The sequence below is a fragment of the Ambystoma mexicanum genome, chromosome 9 (genome assembly GCF_040938575.1).
Source record: "Ambystoma mexicanum isolate Mex_15411 chromosome 9, UKY_AmexF1_1, whole genome shotgun sequence".
In the NCBI taxonomy this organism is placed as follows: Eukaryota; Metazoa; Chordata; class Amphibia; order Caudata; family Ambystomatidae; genus Ambystoma; species Ambystoma mexicanum.
The window spans coordinates 50569240-50590370 of NC_090931.1; the positions used below are offsets into that span (position 1 = coordinate 50569240).

Here is a 21131-nt window from a genome sequence, read left to right on the forward strand (position 1 = left end):
AGCCCGACAAGCGTAGGGGTCCGCTTGCCGAGCTTGAAAACAAACTCTTTGACCTCGCATTTTGTCATGCCAATGGTGCTCGTGGACCCAAAACAGCCTCAGCAGTTGCATGCTGTAAAAGCATACATCGACAGTGGAGCTATTGGAAACTACATAGACCGTGAATTGGCTTCCAGGATTAAGCTCCCTCTCCGCCCGAAAGTAACCCAAGATGTCATTACTACAGTAGATGGAACCGAAATAGCCTCAGGACCTGTAATGCATTCCACTGTTGAAATGACACTGGTGGGTCAGGATGGACATCGGGAAGCAATCGTGTTTGATGTGATCAAGGCCCCACAATTTCAAGTAATTCTTGGAATTCCTTGGTTAGAAACACATAATCCCAGAATCGACTGGCGAGCAAAGAAGATAAGTTTTCCTGATTGTGAACCAACTTGTTATCCAAGAAATCCAGTTATGGGTCTAGCCTCAGCAACTTCCACCCCTGTACAGCTACCGTCAGAATACCAAGAATTCCAAGACGTTTTTCAGAAGGAACAGGCTAACACGTTACCTCCCCATCGGTTTTATGATTGCCAAATCGATCTGGTACCCAATGCTCAACTACCTTGTAGTAGGATTTATGCTCTTACGGAACCTGAGAACCTGCATTTGCGTCAGTATTTAGATCAGTACCTAGCCAATGGTTTTATTCGCCCGTCCAAGTCTCCTGTCTCCTCAGCTCTGTTCTTCGTGCCGAAAAAAGAGGGCGACCTTAGAACATGTATAGACTATCGCACCCTAAATCAAATAACGATTAAGAATCGTTATCCTCTGCCCCTGATCCCTGAGCTTATCGACCAGGTGAAAGACGCTTGTGTGTACACCAAGTTAGATCTCCGAGGAGCTTATCACCTGGTGCGTATAAAAGAAGGCGACGAATGGAAGACTGCATTCCGCACCAAATTTGGGCTCTTCGAATATCAGGTGATGCCCTTCGGTTTGTGCAATGCACCTGCCGCCTTTCAGTACTTTATGAATGATGTTCTTCGGGAACTTATCGTTGTCTGTGTCATTGTTTATATTGACGACATCCTGGTGTACTCTTCTTCAGAATCCGATCACAGAAAACATGTTAGGGCAGTTCTTGAGAAATTGCGCCAGCACAGACTATTTGCAAAGCTCGAAAAATGCGTCTTTCATACCACAGAAGTTGGGTTTCTCGGATTCATCCTGACACCTCAAGGAGTCCGAATGGACTCGCGAAAGGTGGACACCATCCTCAAATGGCCATCTCCTAGCTCGGTGAAGGGAGTTCAGAGCATGCTCGGCTTCGCCAATTTCTATCGAAGATTCATTCCGGAATTTTCCCAAACAGTCCAACCCATCACAGCTCTCCTAAAGAAAAACAAACGCTTTGAATGGACTCTTGAGGCCGAACAAGCCTTTCAGGACCTGAAAACCAAATTCACCTCTGCACCTGTATTGAAGCACCCGCACCCAGATCTCCCTTACATTGTGGAAACCGACGCATCCAGTTAGGCCATGGGAGCTGTCTTGTCGCAAAGAAACCCAGAAACTAACCAACTACACCCTATGGCCTTTTGGTCCAGGAAATGTTCTCCTCCTAAAATCAACTACGCAATTACCGACAAGGAGTTACTGGCTATTAAATCTGCTTTCAAGGCTTGGCGTCACTACCTTCTCGGGGCAAGACACACCATCACTGTAATTACGGACCACAGAAATTTACAATATTTAAAGACGGCCAAAGCTCAATCTTCACGACAACTCCGATGGGCTCTATTCTTTGCGGAATTTGATTTCGTAATTACCTATCGCCCTGGCTGCAAGAATGGTAAAGCGGGCGCCTTATCCCGGATTGGCATGGAAGAACCCAATTCGAGTTTAGAACCTGTGCCAATCATACCTGAACAAAGAATCTTAGGCCTAACTTCATTGCAAACTATTGAGGACATCCAAACGCAAGTAAAACAACTTCTAGACTCTTCAGCCTTACTGGAATGGAGTCAAAAGGGTCCTCATTACACCGTTAAGGATGATTTACCCTACTTCCAGGAGCGGTTGTTTCTGCCACGTAAAGAATTGCAAGAACTTGTTATTGCCCATCATCATGAATCATTAATGGAAGGACACCCTGGTATCGCTAAAACGGAGGAAAAAATCAAACGCCACTTCTGGTGGCCTTCTTGGAGAAAAGACATAAAGTCTTTTGTATTGTCGGAATTTGCGCCCAAAACAAGGGTCAAAAGAAAAGGCCAGCCGGCCTACTTCAACCCTTGGATATTCCACCGGCACCATGGCACACCTTGTCAATGGACTTTATAACTGACCTGCCTCCTTGTGCGGTTACAACACTATCCTTGTAATTGTGGATCTATTCTCCAAAATGGCCCACTTTATCCCTTTAAAAGGTTTGCCTTCAGCTTCCACCTTGGCCAAGGAATTTCTGGAGAATATAGTTTGCATACATGATTTTCCTTCCATATTAGTCTCGGATCGTGGAAGTCAATTTATCTCCCATTTTTGGAAGAAAGGTTGTCAACTAGCACAAATAGATGTGCAGTTATCCACCAGCCACCACCCCCAGACCGACGGACAAACCGAGAGAACCAATCAGACTCTCGAGCAATATCTTCGGTGCATGTTACACCAATCCGAGTTAAATTGGAAAGACATCCTTTGGATCGCAGAATATGCATACAACAATTCAGTGCATTCTGGAACCGGACAAACTCCTTTTTATACTTTGTATGGTCACCATCCTCGGACCTCTGACCTAGATCCACCTCTGACCCTGGAAATGCCCGCAGTAAATCATCTGCGTTCCACAATAACCCGAGCCTTCAAAGAAGCTGCAACTCATTTACAGCAAGCCAAGAAAAAGTATAAAGAAAATGCTGATTTGCACCGAAGTAAAACTCCTCCTTACCAAGTAGGAGACCGGGTATGGCTAGCAACGAAACATTTACCCCTCAAGGGCCTGCAAACCTTCAATCCCAGATTCATAGGACCTTATCCCATCGAGGCTATAATCAATCCCGTGGCCTTTAAACTGGATTTACCGTCTAACATGCGTATTCATCCATTTTTTTCATGCATCACTTTTGAAGCCAGTACAACCAGGAACCCGACTGTCCAAGCCTCCAGACCCAGTTCAAATTGAAGGGGAATTAGAATTCGAAGTTACAGACATTTTAGACTCCAAGGTGTTAAAGTCAAAACTCTTCTATCTTGTTGACTGGAAGGGATATGGACCTCAGGAGAGATTGTGGGAGCCTAGTAACCATGTTCACCCACCTCGATTAATACAAAGGTTCCACCGGAGATTTCCGAACAAGCCAAAACCCCCGGAGGTAACAACCTTGGGAGGGGCCTTGAGGGGGGGTACTGTCATGATGCCTACCTCCAAGGAGCCAGGTCTGACCCAGCAACCCCAGAGGCAGGCATCATTCCCCCCAGGGAAGTGCCAGCGGGCCCAAGCTGGGGCCCTTTGGACACAGTCCTGGCGCCTTAGGCGCCAGGCTCATGTTGGACCCCTGTCCTGGCGCCTTAGGCGCCAGGCTCATAAAGCTAGACATGTGTTCAAGTGTTTTAATGTGCACTTACCTGATGCAGACCATGCTGCTACATCCAGGCCCTCTTGAGGCCTGAATGGAACTACTTTACCTGTGGGACTACTTTCCACCTGGGTGTGGTCGGGGAAGGATACATACCTGATCGGTGGAAGGGTACATGCCTGGAACTTCTTCCAAAGCTATTTAAACCACGCCCGATCAGCAACTCACGCTTCGCGTAGTTCTGCTCCTCGCAGCTGGACGCTCACCGTGTCAGCTCCTGCATCTGGACTTCGGCCACGCCTGTCAGCATCCTGGGTCGCCTGCAAAAGGAGATAAGAGGGAATTGGAGAGAAAGAAGACCTTACCTGTTAAAACTGCATCACGGGGACATCACACCGACGATCCTGAAAGGGAAGACATCATTTTAAAAGCATTTCGTTTCGATCGCTGCAGCGCTGCATTTCACTCACCTTTTCTGGGCGCCTCCATCTTCAGCAGCGATCATCCGGATCCGCACCCACTTCCCAGAGCCTAGAGGGAAAAGACAAGAAGACAAGGTGAGAGAAGGAAGGGAAAAAGGAAAAGCTCAGTTTCCTTCTAAGACTTACCTGTTGGGTCATTCCCATTTCATTTCGGGTCCTGCCGCTTCCAGGCATTCCGGACCCCGGCCCCAATGGGGAAAAAGACATAAGCATTAGCGCTTGCTGCAATAAGACAATGAACATTATTATTAAGCTTGAACTTTTGAACTTGCAACAGAACTCTTACAGCGCCTCACCTGAATAGTCAAGCTTATATGGAACTCCCATCAAACCTCAATCCAGTGAAGTAACTGGGTTTCAACGTGCCCCTGCATCAGAAGCAGGATGGAGAACTCATCCTTCCAAACCCTAAGGTGAGACTTCACAGGGAATCGTGGAAGGGTATCGAGGAGGGTTGGAAGGGAGTGGGAGGCTTGAGCATTATTCCGTCAGTAGGTAATACTCCCTTTTCACGCACAGGGGAATATTCCTGCGAGCCAGAAAAGCCAGAGTAGAGGGGCCCTTCCTGTCCATCATCAGAGTCCTGCGCTTCACCATTGAAGAAGCATCAGCACTCGAAGCCAGACCTGCGCCTCCGTGGGAATCAGGTGAGCGTGACAAGAGTTTGTCTTTTCCATTATGGTGTAAACAACACTGAAATGTCCGACCAATGGGACATCTGCACCCCACGGGACCACCTGAAATACAGGAAATGTTGAAAAACCTTGCTCATCAATGCTTATCAGACAAAGTTTAACCTACAAACATCAAGCAGCAGAAACAACACTTTGCAATGATTCGACTTTCACGCAAAGACACAAATTGTGAAAATGCCATACCAGCTTCTACGGTCCACCATGAACACAATGCACGACACTAGGAAACCTAGAATGACTAAAAGACATCGCATCGAGGCATCACCAAGACCATAAAAACCTTCCAGTTCTCCAAGAATCTCTAGTTCACAACACAGGACGTCTTCATGTATCAACCCCTAAAATCCCACATCTTCGGCATAATGTCACTGACAGCAAGCACAATAATTTGAAAGCACTATGGCGACCACAAGAACATCACACTCCCCCCCCCCCCCCCCCCCCTTGACTAAACCTCAATTTCGTCGTCAGGCTGGGAATCCTCGGTAAAGAAAAAAAATCAGTATCAGTTTCGTTTATGATCTGTCTTTCTCAGTAGTAACCAATCACTGATCTCTGGGTCATACGGCCCCCAGCCAATGACTGCCCTCTCCCTAAGCCCCCCTCTGGCAGCCATCCTCAGATTTTTACCGCACGCTCACGTGTTGGGGAGTCCTCGTGTTTGAGTTTTTTACTGCGTTTTCACGTTTTTTCAGGAGATTTTCTAATTTTTTCGGTTTAATCGAGCCTCGAGCTCCGCCGTTTCTACTTCCAATAACGGGGACCCGTGTCAGAATTCTTCTACGCCCCTCAAGGGTGAAGTTTTAGTCGAGTTTATACTTCTTGGAGGATTCTGGAAGATCTGCGACCTACCTCAACGGACATGGCCCAGGACAAGGGAAGCTCGACGCCCGGATCCAAGCTGTTCAGGTGCTGCCCTGGATGCGGATTACAGAACGTTTTCAAGGAGGACGAGCATTTGTGATGTCTCTACTGCCTCCATGAGGACAAGACGCACGTGGAGAAAGACTGTGCATTCTGCAAAAACCTTTCGGAACGGACCAAACAAGATCGTCGTTTCCGCCTCGCCGCCTGGCTGGAGAAGGGCACAGCAGGTGAGAAGGCGAAGAAGTCTGAGCGGGATTCTAAGTCCTGTGAGGGCGCCCCGGCGACGGGGGCCCAACACAAGGCCAAGCACCGCGAGTCCGTGGGCACTGGGAGCGCCGAAAGGTCAGGCTCTTTGCTTGCCAAGCAGGGCGCTACTTCCCCGGCACGTTCGACCACGAGCCAGCGCTCTGGTTCGGGGAGGAGGAAGTCCGAGAACCCGGGTAGGCCGCTGGAGCGGACCCGGTCGATCTCGAAGGGGGAGCGAGGCGCTGACCCTCCCCCCAAGGCGAAGGCCCAGGACGCACCTAAGGTGGTGAGGGCTTTGATCCACCCGGCAAAGGCCTCTACCGAAGTGGTCGCTGCGACCCTGGCAAAGCCGGCTGAGACTACGCCTGTGGAAACGCCCGCCGGGCCCAGAGTATCCCTGCCACCGCGGAGGGATTCCTCTTTCCAGCCCATCGCTAAGACCCCCGTGAAGCCCCCGGCTGAAAAAGAGGGGGGGGCGGTGGCCATTACAGACTCGGAATCAGCCTCTGAGGAGGAACTGGTGGAAACTGAGAAGGGCCTCAACGAAAGGTCTATAGGCCTCAAAGAGAGATTTGAGAAGGTTCAATCCCAGGGGGCGGTCCCTGCTGACGTGATCGAAGATAGCAACGACGACGACGAACAGGGCCCAGTGGAACGGCCATCCCGTCCGTCGCAGCCATTGCCCGAGCCCCAGGATAGCTCGGCGGCCATTTTGTTGGCAATCCAATCCTTATGCACCGAGATAAGGACGAGATTACCATGGACCCCGACGGAGGATCCAGAACCAGGCCCGTCGGGAAGCCCTCTGAACAAGCGGAGGAGAGTCCACCCCGCTCCGCCCTTCGTGCATGCGAGACCAGTGGACCCCTCATCCCCATCGCCGGACCCTAGAGAGGATACAGCGACGGGGACGGACGATGACAGCGGCGATGACGCAGCAGACATCCCGTCGTCACCCACCCAGGGGCGTCTCCAGCCGACGAAATTGGCTCTTTCCACTCCATGATAACCAGGGCATCCGAACTCTTGCAGCTCTGCCCTGAAGAACAGAAAAAGGAGGCCAAGAGGAAGACAGGCCTCACGGTGCCTTTACTCGACGACATCTGGGAGGAGGGGCTTGCTGTCCTCAAGAACCTTTCCACGACACCAGCCAAGAGGGACTGGTACGAGAAGAAGTACCGAGTCCCTGATGCCGCCCCCTTGTGCCTCAGGGCCCAGCCCACGCCGGACTCTATCGTCTCGGCAGCGGCTAAGAAGAAGGCAGCGGGTGCAGCGGCTTCAACTTCCACCTCCCCGCCGGACAGCGAGGGCAAGAAGTTGGACTCTATGGGACGACGAGTCATCTCGTCGACGACGATTAAGGCGGCCAATGCCTTATCGATCGTGGCCCACTACGACGGGGCGCTCTGGTTCAAGATAACTCCCCTGCTAGACTTCCTGCCTGATGACAAAAGGGCGGAGGCCCTAGAAATTCTGCAGGAAGGCGAGGTGGCGTCGGATCACGCCATAACGGTGGCAACAGACATTGCCGATACCGGATTTCGCCAATTGGCAACAGAGTTTGCCTCCGACAACAAGGCTGGCTCAAGGCGACAGACTTTCGCCAGGACGTCCAGACCAGGGTGTTGGACATGCCGTTCGACGGCAACAACCTTTTTGGTAAGGCGGTGGATGAGTCCCTACAGGCCATCAAAACCGACTCGGAGACGGCCCGGGCCCTGGGGGTGCTTCAACAGTGGCGGCCCTTTCGGAGCTCCGGAGGCAGACAGGGTGCCTCCAAAGGATCCAGCGGTGGCTCCACCACTTACCGCCAGGCGGCCTGCTACTCTTCTAAGGAGGCCTACAGAGGTCGCGGCAAGTAAGGGGGTTCCCGCCGCCGTCGCCAAGGAGGCCAAGGCGGCAAGGCCGCCTCCAAGCAAGACTGACCCGGCCTAGTTGTCGGGCCCCTCAAGGGCAAAGTGGTGAGGATCTTCACTGACAACACCACCACGATGTTCTATATACGGAGGCAAGGAGGCACCAGATCCCCTGCCCTATCCAAGGAGGCCCAGGATCTGTGGCACTGGGCTGTCGCCCAGGGGATGTTTCTGGTTCCCTTCCACCTGGCAGGAATAAAAAACACCATCGCGGACTCACTCAGCAGGGAGCTGCGCTCGTGCCACGAGTGGGAACTGCGCCAGGACCAAGTGGATCGACTCTTCCAATGATGGGGCAAACCCCAGATCGACCTATTCGCGACGGCGACGAACTCCAAGTGCCAGAGGTTCGCCAGCAGGTTCCCACAGCCGGGGAGCATGGGCGATGCTTTCTCGTTCCCTTGGGACGGTCTGTTTCTATACGCGTTCCCTCCGTTGCCGTTGCGCTCCGCCTCATCAACCAGCTCAAGAAGTCCAGGTGCAGGATGATCCTCGTCGCACCGGCGTGGCCGAGGCAGATCTGGTTCCCGGACCTCCTGGACTTGTCAACGTCCCCACCAGTCAAGCTGCCGGCGGACGCGGATCTTCTCTCCAGAGAAGGAGGCGCCATTCTCCATCACGACCCACAGTCGCTGAACTTGCAGGCCTGGCTCCTGCAGCACTAGAGTTTGGAGGGTACGATATTCCGGCTGATTGCAGAGAGTTTCTTGCAAAGGCCAGGGCGTCCTCGACTCTCAAGTGTTACGGTCATAAGTGGAAGAGGTTCTCTGTCTGGTGCCGTGCACAGAAGATTAACCCTCTGCGGATTACGGCCCCTCAAGTGCTGCCGTACCTACTGTCACTGGCCAAAGCTGGACTGGCTCACGCCTCCATAAAAATACATCTGGCTGCCATCTCCCAATACACCAGGACTACGGGACGGGCGTCCTTGTGGTCTTATCGCCTGGTAAAGGAATTCATGAGGGGACTATTCCGCTCATTCCCGCCGGTGAAGGCCCCTGCCCCGGCGTGGGAGCTTAATGTGGTGCTGACCAGGCTCATAGGAGCCCCATTCGAGCCTATGCATTCGGCGCCTTTGAAGTTCCTGTCATGGAAGACAGCGTTCCTCGTGGCCATCACCTCTGCACGACGAGTGGGAGAGATTCAGACCCTATCTTGCAAGCCTCCATACTTGACTTTTCATGACACAAGGGTAGTGCTGAGGACGCACCCCTCCTTCATGCCCAAGGTGCCGTCGGACTTCCACCTCAACGAGCCCTTGGTGTTACCAGTTTTCTTCCCGTCGCCTTTGACGCCGGCCGAGAGGACTTTGTACTCGCTGGATGTAGCTAGAGCGCTGAAGTTCTACGTGGACCGCACAAAGAGTTTTCGGAAGACGTCACAACTGTTCGTGAACTTTGGGTCTGTGAATCAAGGGAAGGCTCTCTCGAAGACTTCCATTTCCAGATGGCTCTCCGGCTGCATCATGCATTGTCACCGGTTGGCAAACCGACCGCTGCCCGGCCGTCCGAGAGCTCATTCGACCAGAGCGATCGCTGCTACCACGGCGTTCCTGTCTGGTGTGCCCCTGCTGGACATCTGCAGGGCTGCTACGTGGAGGTCGACGCACACCTTCACAAGATTCTACTGCGTCGATCGGGACTCCAGGGAGGAGTCCAGGGTCGGCCAGGCAGTGCTGCGCAACCTGTTCGCTTAAGGTGAGCCTGGTGAGGAGGTAAAAGATGCTTAATGTTGAGTTGTTGTATTGCTTAATGTTGAGCCTGTTGCCACCTCCCGTGGTTGTGCATGTGTATACTGCTATGTATTCTTTTATTCATGAGCATGTGAATCCATGCCAGACCCCATGCTGGAGAAGGAACAAGTTACTTACCTGTAACTGTTGTTCTCCAGCATGGGTCTGGCATGGATTCACATGCAAACCCTCCCACCTACCCCTCTGCGGCTCTTCACTTGTCATACTGCCACTTGACGTGCTACCAAATCTGAGGATGGCTGCCAGAGGCGGGGCTTATGGAGAGGGCAGTCATTGGCTGGGGGCAGTATGACCCAGAGATCAGTGATTGGTTACTACTAAGAAAGACCGATCAGAAACGAAACTGATACTGATTTTTTCTTTACCGAGGATTCTCAGCCTGACGACAGGGAATATTCATGAGCATGTGAATCCATGCCAGACCCATGCTGGAGAATAACAGTTACAGGTAAGTAACTTGTTCCATTTAACACAGGACGGTGATTTACATGGACATCCTGACTGAATCTTTAGTATTTTAGTGGAGGTAGGAAAACCCTATCTCGGAGTTAGGGAACATTGTTATCTGAAAAGTGCATGCCAACAACCATGGCACCTGTGTATTGCCTCCTCCTTATGCACCCTTACAGATAACATCTACACACTTCTTCCCAAATATGCTGCTCTAAGTAGCTGGCAGAACAGTGGCCCAGGAACGCGTACAAAAAGAGTCATTGTTTGGAGCCATGCTATCAACAATAAAACAGTGGCCGCTACTCTGCCTGAAATAGTATCCGCATAATGTGGTTTCTCACCTGTGTCGCAGCAGTTCATTAATAGGATCTGCCTGTGATAATGCTTTATCTATTAACCAAGTGCTAAGATTGTGCCAGATCAGGTGGTAATGCAAAGTAGGACCGAACGTTTCTTCTATTCTTTTTTTCAGATCCAGACTCCGTTTCCCATCCAGTAAAATTGCCCCAGTGCTAAGCACAGCAGACATGCAGGAGAAGGTGTTGTACAGCCTTCAAGAGGGAAGCAATGTGAGTATGGAGCGTCCTCTAAGCACTTTCCACAGTCGCGTTAGGGAAGAGGAGCAGAAGAATGCACACTCTTGCATTTTTAATGCATTCAGCACTCGCAGGATATGTAGACCTGATGTGGAACTTGAATGGCAGCTATGCATATTGTCAATTGCCACTTGCCTAGAGTCTGCACTATTTTTGAGAGAATCTCTTCCAAGGCGGAGCAGCTGAGAACTCCAACGCAACAGTTGTTATATGAAGCCAGAAAATGGACGTTGTGTTACATTGTAATGGAACCTGCCTCTTTCACTGTTTAGACAAGAGCACATAAGACTCATGACATAGGCCCTATTCTTGCATGGGAGCACTGCGACGGAGACAGTCTCTCTAGTACTGTACTTTTGCGCTCTGTGGCCAAGGCGAGCTCTGATGCACCCTATTCAGCTGTATGCCGAGTGTATGCCATAGCCTGTTAATGATATGTTTCAATTGCACGGTGTGCAGCAGCACATAAGAGCTTTTTTGATTGCAGCTGCTGACTCTCTGCGCAGGTTATTCAAAACTAGTTCCATTGTTCTGTATTGCGCTGGGAGTGGAGCTCTGTGGCTGTATACATTTCATCCATGCATGCGTTGATCCTTTACAGTAGTGGGGTCCCCCGTCTGCAATCTTAGTGGATGGGAATCCTCTCTATGGGCGGTCTAGACGGTCAAACATTGGACTCCTAATGATGTAGAATGTGCTTTCTTTCACAGGCGCTAGAGGCACTTTCCTTGACTGGCATGGAATTGTTCTTAAAGAAACAGGAGAAGCGTATGGTGAACATCCCACGAGAAGCTGCGGACAGGGAAGCTGAGATGTGTCCTACAGGGTCTTGCGAGGGGCTTTCAACCAGGAGCACTTCAAAAGAACTTGGGGGATGTGTGCAACCAAATGTTGAACATGGTGAGCATGTCCACAGCAGAACAACCTAATATTCTGCTAGGCGAGTGTCTGCCTCCATTGGGACTGGGGAACCTGTGCAACCAAATGCTGACATGGGTGACAATTGACACTCCACTCTCTCCAAGTAAGAGTGCGTAGCAGGGGCTGCGATTAGTACGTTTGGGGAGCCGTTCACCAAATGCCAACTCTAGTGAGCCTGGCCACTGCACAGCGATCCAGAGTGTGCATTTGTGTTTCTACAAAAGTGATTTTAATAGAAGCATTGGTAGATGATGCCTTTTTCCCTGACTCTCTTGCTTTTCGCCTGCTTCCATACTGACAGGGCACGAAACTGTGTTAGCGGATGCTGCCTTAGATGTGCTGCTACTGCTGATGAAGGATCGATGGCCCTGGGTGTGCACCGACAATGTCCAGAAGCTGATCCAACTGCTCTTCGGGACCTTGATCCAGAGGTAACCCAGCCACTGTCCTACTTTTATGTTGGTGGCCTGTCTACCCGACTTAATTACTCTCATTTTATTAAGCTCAGGAGGATGAGGGGGCTGAGTGGGCATGCCGGGATTCAAACTTGGGACTGAGGTTAAACACAGATCTCTGAACCATACACCAGCAGATGGCACTGATAGATGTATAACAAGAACATAGCCCATCTGAACATCCTTGACTTACACATTCCAACCTGACACCAGCTTGGTAAAATCCCAATCACTCCGATCTGCTCATTTACCATTGATTTTATTTGTATTTATTTGTTTATATAGCGCTTTCATCCAAAGCACTTTACATTATAACAACAGAATACATAGAACATAACAGTAGAAGCAATAAACAATCATGAATCGAACCAATAAAAACAGTAGGTAGAGCAATTAATCTGTGGGGGAATAGGGAAGGGGCAAGAAAAGGAAGGAGGAGGGAAGGGGAAGGGGTATATGATTGATGCATAAGAAAATCCAAAGGGAGATCAAGGATTCAATGCTATCCTCCTGCCCTCTCCCTGCCCCATGCGTTCCCCAATCTTAAGTCTATCTACACGCAGACACTATTTAACCACCTCACTTTAAAGTCTGGTAGTCTCCACAGAGTTAGCCGTGCTCTTACTCCCAGACCTAGGCTAATTGCTTCCCTCCAGCAATCAACCAACACTCCCAAGAAAGCGGACAACCAAAGGCAGATAACAACCCCAGGACTGTTAGCAATCATACCAAGATGTGTACTTTGTTTCTGCCACCCCAAAGAGCTATATTGGTTGGCTGGAGTGTGTTACTCATGATTGGATAGCCAGAGGCATCCTGATTATACTCTTCTGTATTGTGCATGGAATTGATGCACAGCTGATATTATGTTGAGATCCTGTTTGTTTAGAAAACTAGTCGTGTCACACGTGGGACAGATCTTTCTTCCTGTGCAAGGCCTGCAGGTATGTCATGTAAGGAGATGTGCCTGAATGCAGGTAGGCTGTCTTGGCTACAGAAGGCACCTTGCTGTGTCTTTTGTAATGATATTGATGGTTTTTTACACAGTAGTACAGTTTGAGATCCTTTGAATACAGCATGGCACCATTTCCCATAAGATTAAAGTCATGGTTACCATGTTACATAATCCATATATGTAAAGCGTAGGTGGTCAAATTAACCTAGAATCTCAGGTCTCCAGGTAGGACTCCTTGCAGATTAATCATGCAAGTTGAGGTTTGTTGCCAGATTTCCTCGAAGTCCACGCTCGTCCCTCATGCCCGACAGGTTACCCTCTCCAACTTTGCCAAACTGATCATGGCCTGCAACTACCCTTTGACTTTTATTTCTTTGTTAGTTTTCCAGTTTGAGTATCAGCTTTTCGGCAACCATCTGATCTTGATGTCTCTGTAATATTCCTTTTTAAGGGCCTGGACTGGATGATTCAGTGGGAAAGTAGAAGGCAAAGGCTCACTTTCGCAGACTGCAAACATCTTAAGGTTTCTTTCATTGGATAGCCAGGAAACAACAAAGATATCGAAGAACATGAAAAGCATAATATTACGCAGTGGCAGTTCATGGATTTAATTTTTTTAATGGGACCTCTTAAATTCCCGCAACCGAGCAAGCAAAATTAGCCAGGCTAAAATCACTCGGAATGGTTTGGAGGGGATTCCCCTCTTGAAAGATTTTAACATACACTTGCCACTGCCACACCAGAGAACATGTTAGTAGAAATTAAACCATCCTACCATTCTGAAGGGGTTCGACTTATTTTTTAAACTGCAGTTAATTTAATGTTGTGTAAGTTTAAGGTTGTCATGTAAGGAGACCTTGTTGACTACTTTTTTGAAGTAAAGGGAGTAGGTGCTGCTGCTTCACCAATGCAGCGCTATAATCCCAAAGGAACATGAGCCAGTAGCTTAATTGAGCGTACAGCCCTGTGGTCAACCACAGGCTTGGGCTTTACTGGCCCACGAGCCTGAGTCAAGGTAGGGCTTAAGGCCGTTACCGCCCAAACCTCCTCCGTAGCATGGGGCTTTAACCTATTAACAGCCGGCTCAGTTTTCCAGGTGCTAGAAGTCTTTTTTCAGAGAAGAAAGGGGCTTTGGTTATGTATATGGGCATACACAATGGTGCGCCCGTCCATCATAGGAACGATCTTCCCAAGGGAAGATGCCTGCCATAGTAATGAGAGGGGCTTGAGAGCGAGTGTGTACTAGCAAATTAATTTTATTTGTGATTTAAATCAGAATTTAAATCACTTAATGCAAACATCTAAATCAAAATACTCTTATGTTGGATTCATTATAAATTAATATTTTTGTAGATGCATGTTTTACTGCAAATGATACATGTTGATGTTAAAGGATATTTATACCGTGTGCTATCGGCACTAGAGTGGTCCCCTGGCGCTCTGACGGATCTGAAAGGAAAGAGCGTAGGGTGGGTTAATAGGATTGAGTGGGAAAAGTGCAGGAGAGCTGTGATGTGCTGTTGGCAACGTCAATTTGGTTAACGCGGTTCGCTGAGTTTAGGTGTGCTTTTCGGTTGGTTGCTGGCATGTGCTGCCATGCTATGTGTGGTTTGTTTTGTTGCAATGAAGTGTGTGCGGTTGGTGTACTTTTAGAGGTATGGTTGTGTTTAGTGAAGAGTTTGAGAGGTGTATGCATCGGGGTGAGGTTTTTTTTACTAGGGTTGGTTAGTGGCATCACTAACTAGATGTGACACAAGATAATCTCCACAGTTCTGCCTATATGTGACACAGGCTAATCTCCACAGTTCTGTCTAGATGTGATGCAAGCTAATCATTACAATTTTGTCTAGATGTGACACAAGCTAATCATTTATATTTCTGTCTAGATTTGACGCAAGCTAATCTCCACAATTCTATCTAGATGTGATGCAATGTTTATCTACACCTTTGTATCCCATTACTACTCGCTCAAATGCAAACTGTGGCTGAAATAACACAATTGTCATGCTGCAGAGTGTGATCACCTTACACAATGAGGCTGATTTCAAGATGGCTGCCTTGTAGAAGTGAGGTAAATGCTGACTCTGGCGGATAGGCATGGATAGGAAGCTGACATAGTGGTGTCCATGAGAGGTGCTGTTGCAGGATCACAGTGGGTACATGCATCAGACTATAAATATTAGGAATTAGAGAGGCAAGGCCGTTTAGTGGCATGCAATGATGGCTACACCCCCTGTCTGCACCACACTTAACTTGTCAGTCGTTGCTGATTAATGGCACCGGGATTCCTGCTTCCCCGGCAGACACACTCTGGAGCTGCCCTTTGCCTCAGGGCTTTTTGCTGGAGGGGCTGCATGGACAGAGGGGCTGACCAAGGGGCTGTCCTACTGAGGAGGAGGTCGGTCAATGGGGGTAGGGAGGAGGACTATGGGGAGGAAAACCGGCCCACAAGGAAGCAGACAGGGAAGGGGGAGATTGAGCCCACAGGCGCAGAAAAATTATGAATGAAATGCATAAGAAGGCAAAATGGGAGGAAAGCGGGGAAGAGAGTGCACCAGGAAAGGGCCCTCACATACTTGCATTCTAGAGGAAAATGGAAGGCAGGGGGTGCCTGCAGGATGGAGCACTCTCGCAGTAGCGAGGTCGGCGGCCAATGGGGGCAACGGGGGAGGGCTATGGGGAGGAAAACTGACTCACAAGGAAGCGGGCAGGGGAGGGGCAGATCGAGCACAGGGGTGCAGAAAAGGTATGTAAGAAAAGCCCAAGAAGGCAAAATGGGAGGAACCTGTGGACCCTAGTGCCACAACTTCCAGAAACCTGTGCAACTAGGTGATCAGTTGGCATGCAAGAGTCAATAAGTACAGTAAACCATGATTTTATTTTGAAAAGGTTTCAGCTTATTTTTGCAGCTACATCAGTAACATGAATGATGGCTTGGCTATTGATTTAATTTACCAAAGGTAAATAAAGCAGTTCTTTATGAAGTGATTTGGAGGTGAACTTTCTTCAATTCAACAGGGTAATCATTCATATTCGGAGCAGTCTCTTGGAATGCTGGCTTCGGAGAGGAACATCACCAGGCAGACATTTATATTGTTTTATTTAACTGATAGAACCAAATCGTGGATTCTGGACTTCTCTAACAATACTGCTTCTCATACATATCATATATTAAAAAAAACAGAATATAGATTTTTTTAAAATTTTGTTAAACAATTTTTAATAGGGCTTGTTTTTGTGTAAATTGTTTTGAACTAAATAGTTTAATGGATTTTTTTTTTTTGTTTTTAACCTAGCATCAAGGTTGAAAATAGAACATATTAGTCTCTGCTTGGAGTCCCGTTATCTTCACCTTCTTTTAAAGTTGGGTCATAATTTAGAAATGTTCAAGTATTCCTGCCTTTTCAGGATCCAAAATGATTTCTCAATTAGGAATGACTGAAATTCCAAAGAAAGATATTATTTCTATGCGGGAGGGGAAGAATCTTCTGCAGCTAAGCAACATTATCCCATCAACAGCCTCTGAATCCAAGTGGTGAAGAGATTTCCTCCGGTTCACCACTAACACTTTTCTGAAACGTTTAATCAAAAACTAATAATTCTTGACTTGTTTACCCTTTGCCCTAGAGTTGTTTATTTTCTGGACACTTTCAGGGGGTGATGGCTGGATACCCATGTCCTAGTCAAAGCTCTTTGCAGCAATAAGGGTTCCCCCTCAGCGAGCTGATTTGCGAATATTTTCAAGAAAAGGATTTGGAGACCGTTTTAATGAAATCAGTTGATAATATGTTTGCAATACATTTTTTCCACTGTAAAGCTTTAAATAAAAAAATCTGAAGATGAAATATAGCTTTTTTCAAAAAGTAATTGATTTTTAACCACCCTGTTTTACAGAGTGCTTGGTTCTGTTTAGGCTTTCCTCCTATGTTATAAGGTTAGAGTAGTGGGTCCAGATACGCACAAGTCTTATTATGGTTTCAAGGACAAACTAAAGGAGTTCTCTTGGGAGCCATGCATGTGTGTAAATGTAACTCAATTTTGGTCTGAACAGTCTTACCCTAAAATATACATTGGCGTCTCTGAGAAAAATTCAAGAACTGTCCATTCATTCATTTCTGGTTAGGGCTGGTTACTGGTCCTTCCCAGTAGCATTGATTAACAAAACCAAATATGAGGGTGAGGTGCCCAGTATTCCACATAAAGCATAACATGGCAAACAAATCGCAATATGGCCACTTCAGTATAAAAGTAAAGTTTCTGGTGTTCGTAGCTACCTCGGTGGCGGTGGTCTTGTGCAGGTAGGGGATGGTGGGGTGGGCAGAATCCTTCTTCTGGCTATCAAATCCAAGCTGCAGCCTGATGGTTGCACTGGAGCCGGCTTTAAAGAAAATCCCTGGGCCACAGGAAGATACGAGGCCACCCGCAAGGTTTTTCCTGGCCCTCTCTACTAGCCACTCACCACCTCCCTCACTCAGGGTCTTAGTCCTGTGGCCGTTCAAACAAATCTGTCTCTCAACTTCCTGCCATGAACTCATGCCAGGAGTACCTTTTCTTCTCCCTCGCTTCTCTCTGTACCCTCAAGTTTGTCCTGCACCTCCTCGGCACTTCATTCAGGCTCACTCCTCCACCGAGTCCAGGATTCCCCATGCATCTTCTCTGCCACCTCCTCTTCATCCTTTCTTCCTCTTCCTCTCTGCTTCCCTTGGTCATTCTCTTCTGCACCACTCCTCCTTGATTGTGTCCTCACTTTTTCAACATCTTCTCTTGGGCACCTCTATATTTAGGGTCATCTTCGCTCTGCCTATATTGTTCCTCTCACAACCTCCTCCTTAACCCCCTCTTCTGCAAACATCTGTGTTACCAGAGGCCTATGTTGTTCCTCTCACAACCTCCTCCTTAACTCCCTCTTCTGTAGACATCTGCATTACCAGAACTGACTTTGCAACTTCTCTTTCTACTTGTAGTCCTTCTCTCCCCATCCTCTATGCTGTCTGGGTTGTCTCCTGCTCCAACCCCTTGGTAGTGTATCCCCATTCTCCTGGGTCTTTTTCCCTCCTTTGCCACCTGCTTTCCTTCCTCCTTTTCCCTTCTTTCGCCCTCCGGAGCCCCTCCACCCGGCCTCCCCACTTCTGCTCAACTCATTCTGCACTCTGTGCAAGCAGCCTCCAAATGAGCGCCTGCTCTGGACCTACGTGCTTTTCCCAGAAAACCCCACCTTTCTGCCTCTCTGGCCAAAGGGAATTGAGGTGCATTTCACTATGCAATTGTAATCAAGATGAGCTGATGGCCCAACAGACCTTAACTGTCTGTGTGTGGAGGCCTTGTGAGGTGACTGATAAACTGCTCAGGTTTTATGCCTTGTATGGGAGTACCGCTCCTCCTCACCCCCCACCTCCAACTATCCCTGTCGCGTTGGATACAATTCCTGCATCCACAGAGGCCGTGCAGGCTCCACTGGACCGTCCCGATAATTAATTCACCAAAAGGGACCGTCATTTCTAAGGCGGGAATGTGGCAAGCCCCGGCCTCCTCTGCGTGGCATGGGGGAGGTTACACAGCTCATAATTTCCTTGGTCTCTTGACCTCTTACACAATTCTCCATTGCCCAGGAGTCTTGAACTCTTACCTCTTAAATCCTATCCTCTGGTGCTTTTAGCTCTTACTTTTTTCCCCGGTGCCTGCACCTCTTATGCCCTACCCTGTTACCCAAGTGACTTGAACTCTTACCCATTGCCCATTTCCCCAGGCATTTTGTCATCTTACCCAGTTGCTCCTTCCCTGAAGTTCCCCATGTGTCCTGCCCTTAACTTTTCCTCAGTGACTTGTTTTCTTCCCACTTGCTTGCTCCCCCCCACCCCCCGTGGAGTTGCCTTATTCACCATCGTTCCCCAGGACCACCATCCTCTTCTATGCTTTCCTTGCGTTCTCCCAGTTTCTGGACAGCTCACCTGATCCTTGGGTTCCTTCATTTCTTGATCTCTTCCCGCCTCCCTTGGTTTCACCTGCTCTCCCCCTCTCTTACCCCTTTCCTCCCTTGTTTCCGACCTCTTATGTCATCTACTACCTCCCCCATCTGACACACCCTTTTGCCGTGCCTTTGGCCCTTGCCCCTTCCCCACCCTAACTTGTTTCCCCACACACTTATACCTTGATGATTGCTAGCCCCTTCCCCCTCTCGCCCTAGTCACACCATTTTACTTTGCGTGACCTTTTCAAACCCCCCACCCACACCACATCCCCCGTGGCTCTTCAGAGGTTATGCCGCCGTGAACTACAGTGACTGCCCAGTCCCTTGGGGTTCCTGACAGCACTTCCAGCCTGGATGCACCATGTTACCGCCACTGCAACAGTTCTGCTGTAAATTGGACCATCAGATAATATAAACAATGAACATTCATAACATTCCAAATGGTGTCGGCGGGTGGGAAACCTTTGTCCTCGGCTGCAGATCCCAGAAAAGGGAGTGTGGGTGCTGGGTTTTGGGCCAGTCCGTCTTCCCTTCCCCTTCCCAGCCCTTTTCTCACCTGGGGTCCCTTATTGCCGCCCATTTGCTTTTTGTCTTGTGCTCCCATGTCTGCTTCTGGTGTCACCATATGCTTGGCAGGGGCATGGGGGAGCAGGCTCCTCCCGAGGCCTGTTGTGCATCATGGCTAAAGCAGCGTTCAGCAAGGCCTCCTGTTGCGTCTCCTGGCATAGCTGCAACAGCCCAAATGAGGCACCTCAACCCTGTTTGTGGGTACCGGCTCACTTTCCCACCGTTGATAAAGATCTCCCAGTTTTGGCCACCCCCCACAATGTCCCATGTCCCCCCTGATAATGTCAAGCAACACATACTGTGGGTGGATAAGCGGGAGCTTCTTTTTAGGCAGGAGGTAATTGCAGGTGTTTCGCTTTCAGCAGCGCAGCATCAGGGTTCTGCTCTGAGCTGGCGCCCTTACACATTTGTAACTTTCCCCAGATGATCTGCTGTAATCAGCAGGTTTCTAAAACGTACACATTTACACGTTACCCGGGTGCTTTGACCTCTTACACGGTTCATCATACCCCCGGTTTATTGACCTCTTACACCATTCTGTGTTGCCCATGCGCTCTCTGTGTGGGTGTAGGATCGGGACAAACGAGAGGTACCCGTGGAGCTTCCAACTCTTGATCCTAGGGAGTAAAGCGCCATGGTTCAGAGCAAAGCATTGTGATCTGGTGGTGGTCTCTCTGCTATGTGGTGTCTACAGGCTGTCGGTGGTATCTCCTTGACAATCCTATTGAGGGCAAAGGAAATCATTGCTTTCTCTTCAGCTGGGTCTCGGCCACAGTGGCAATGCCTTCTAGAAGGGGATGTTTTTTTAGTTGTTTTTGGAGTCTGAGGTTTAGAGTCCGCTTTTTCCAAGTCTTGGTGCCGATCGCGCATAACCTAACACCACGCCTGCATGCCCATTTAGCTCTTCGCGCACAATGGAGAGCTCTTGCTGATCAAAGGATTTTACGTTGATTGGACCAACTGAGTATGTCCGTTGGGAAGTTAGCCAATGTGCGAGATCACCTGTGCTTGTCACATGTTTTTATTCCGCGCTGAGCTTTGTGTGTTCTTTCATGCCTGATAAGGTGATGCCTCTGAGGCGAGCTGGACCTGTGAGCAAACATAGTTCAAACTTACAAATTCATCTGCGCGTCTTGCATCTTCCTCTTGATTGGAACACTTTCTTGAGTTCAAACCTCATTTTTCATGGAGCTGTTCTTTATTGTGCACCCCACCGAATTAAAACAGTGCACATTTGGGGGGGATGACACCCTCTGGGGTCTGCTCTACATAACCCAAACCTTGTCGACAAACGATTTTCTTTAGCTTTGAAAGATAGTGGTAATAGAACAGAAGAGCAGGAGAATATTAAGCTGGCGCATGACGCGTTTTGCTGTCGTATATAAGATGTTGTCATTATATGTTTATATGTTTGCAGAAACTCCCAGAAAATGCCCCGACATGGGCATTCACCTGCACTGCATGCCCTGTATTGCTATCTCATGTACAGGTACTTGCTTGATTTGTTCAGTTTCTCCTACATTTGCCAAACATCTAATTTGCTAGATATTGCCATCATATTCACCCTACACACACTTTTTGCCAGGTATTACAAATATATGCCCAGGTACTTGCATCATGGGCCAGGTATTGTGCTCAGATTCTCAGTTGCCCACATATTTATCCAGGTATTGGCATCATATGCCCACGTATTT

At 48.8% G+C, this 21131-nt stretch overlaps 1 protein-coding gene across 1 annotated transcript in view; it reads left to right on the plus strand.

The window, feature by feature from the left end:
• The window catches only part of SNX19 (sorting nexin 19), a 310682-nt gene that overhangs the window by 174913 nt on the left and 114638 nt on the right, over nucleotides 1–21131 (plus strand). The window contains exons 6-8 of the mRNA XM_069614129.1: nucleotides 10448–10544; nucleotides 11282–11471; nucleotides 11794–11923. Of these exons, the coding sequence (XP_069470230.1) occupies nucleotides 10448–10544; nucleotides 11282–11471; nucleotides 11794–11923 (417 nt within the window). The remainder of the gene's footprint in view (nucleotides 1–10447; nucleotides 10545–11281; nucleotides 11472–11793; nucleotides 11924–21131) is intronic.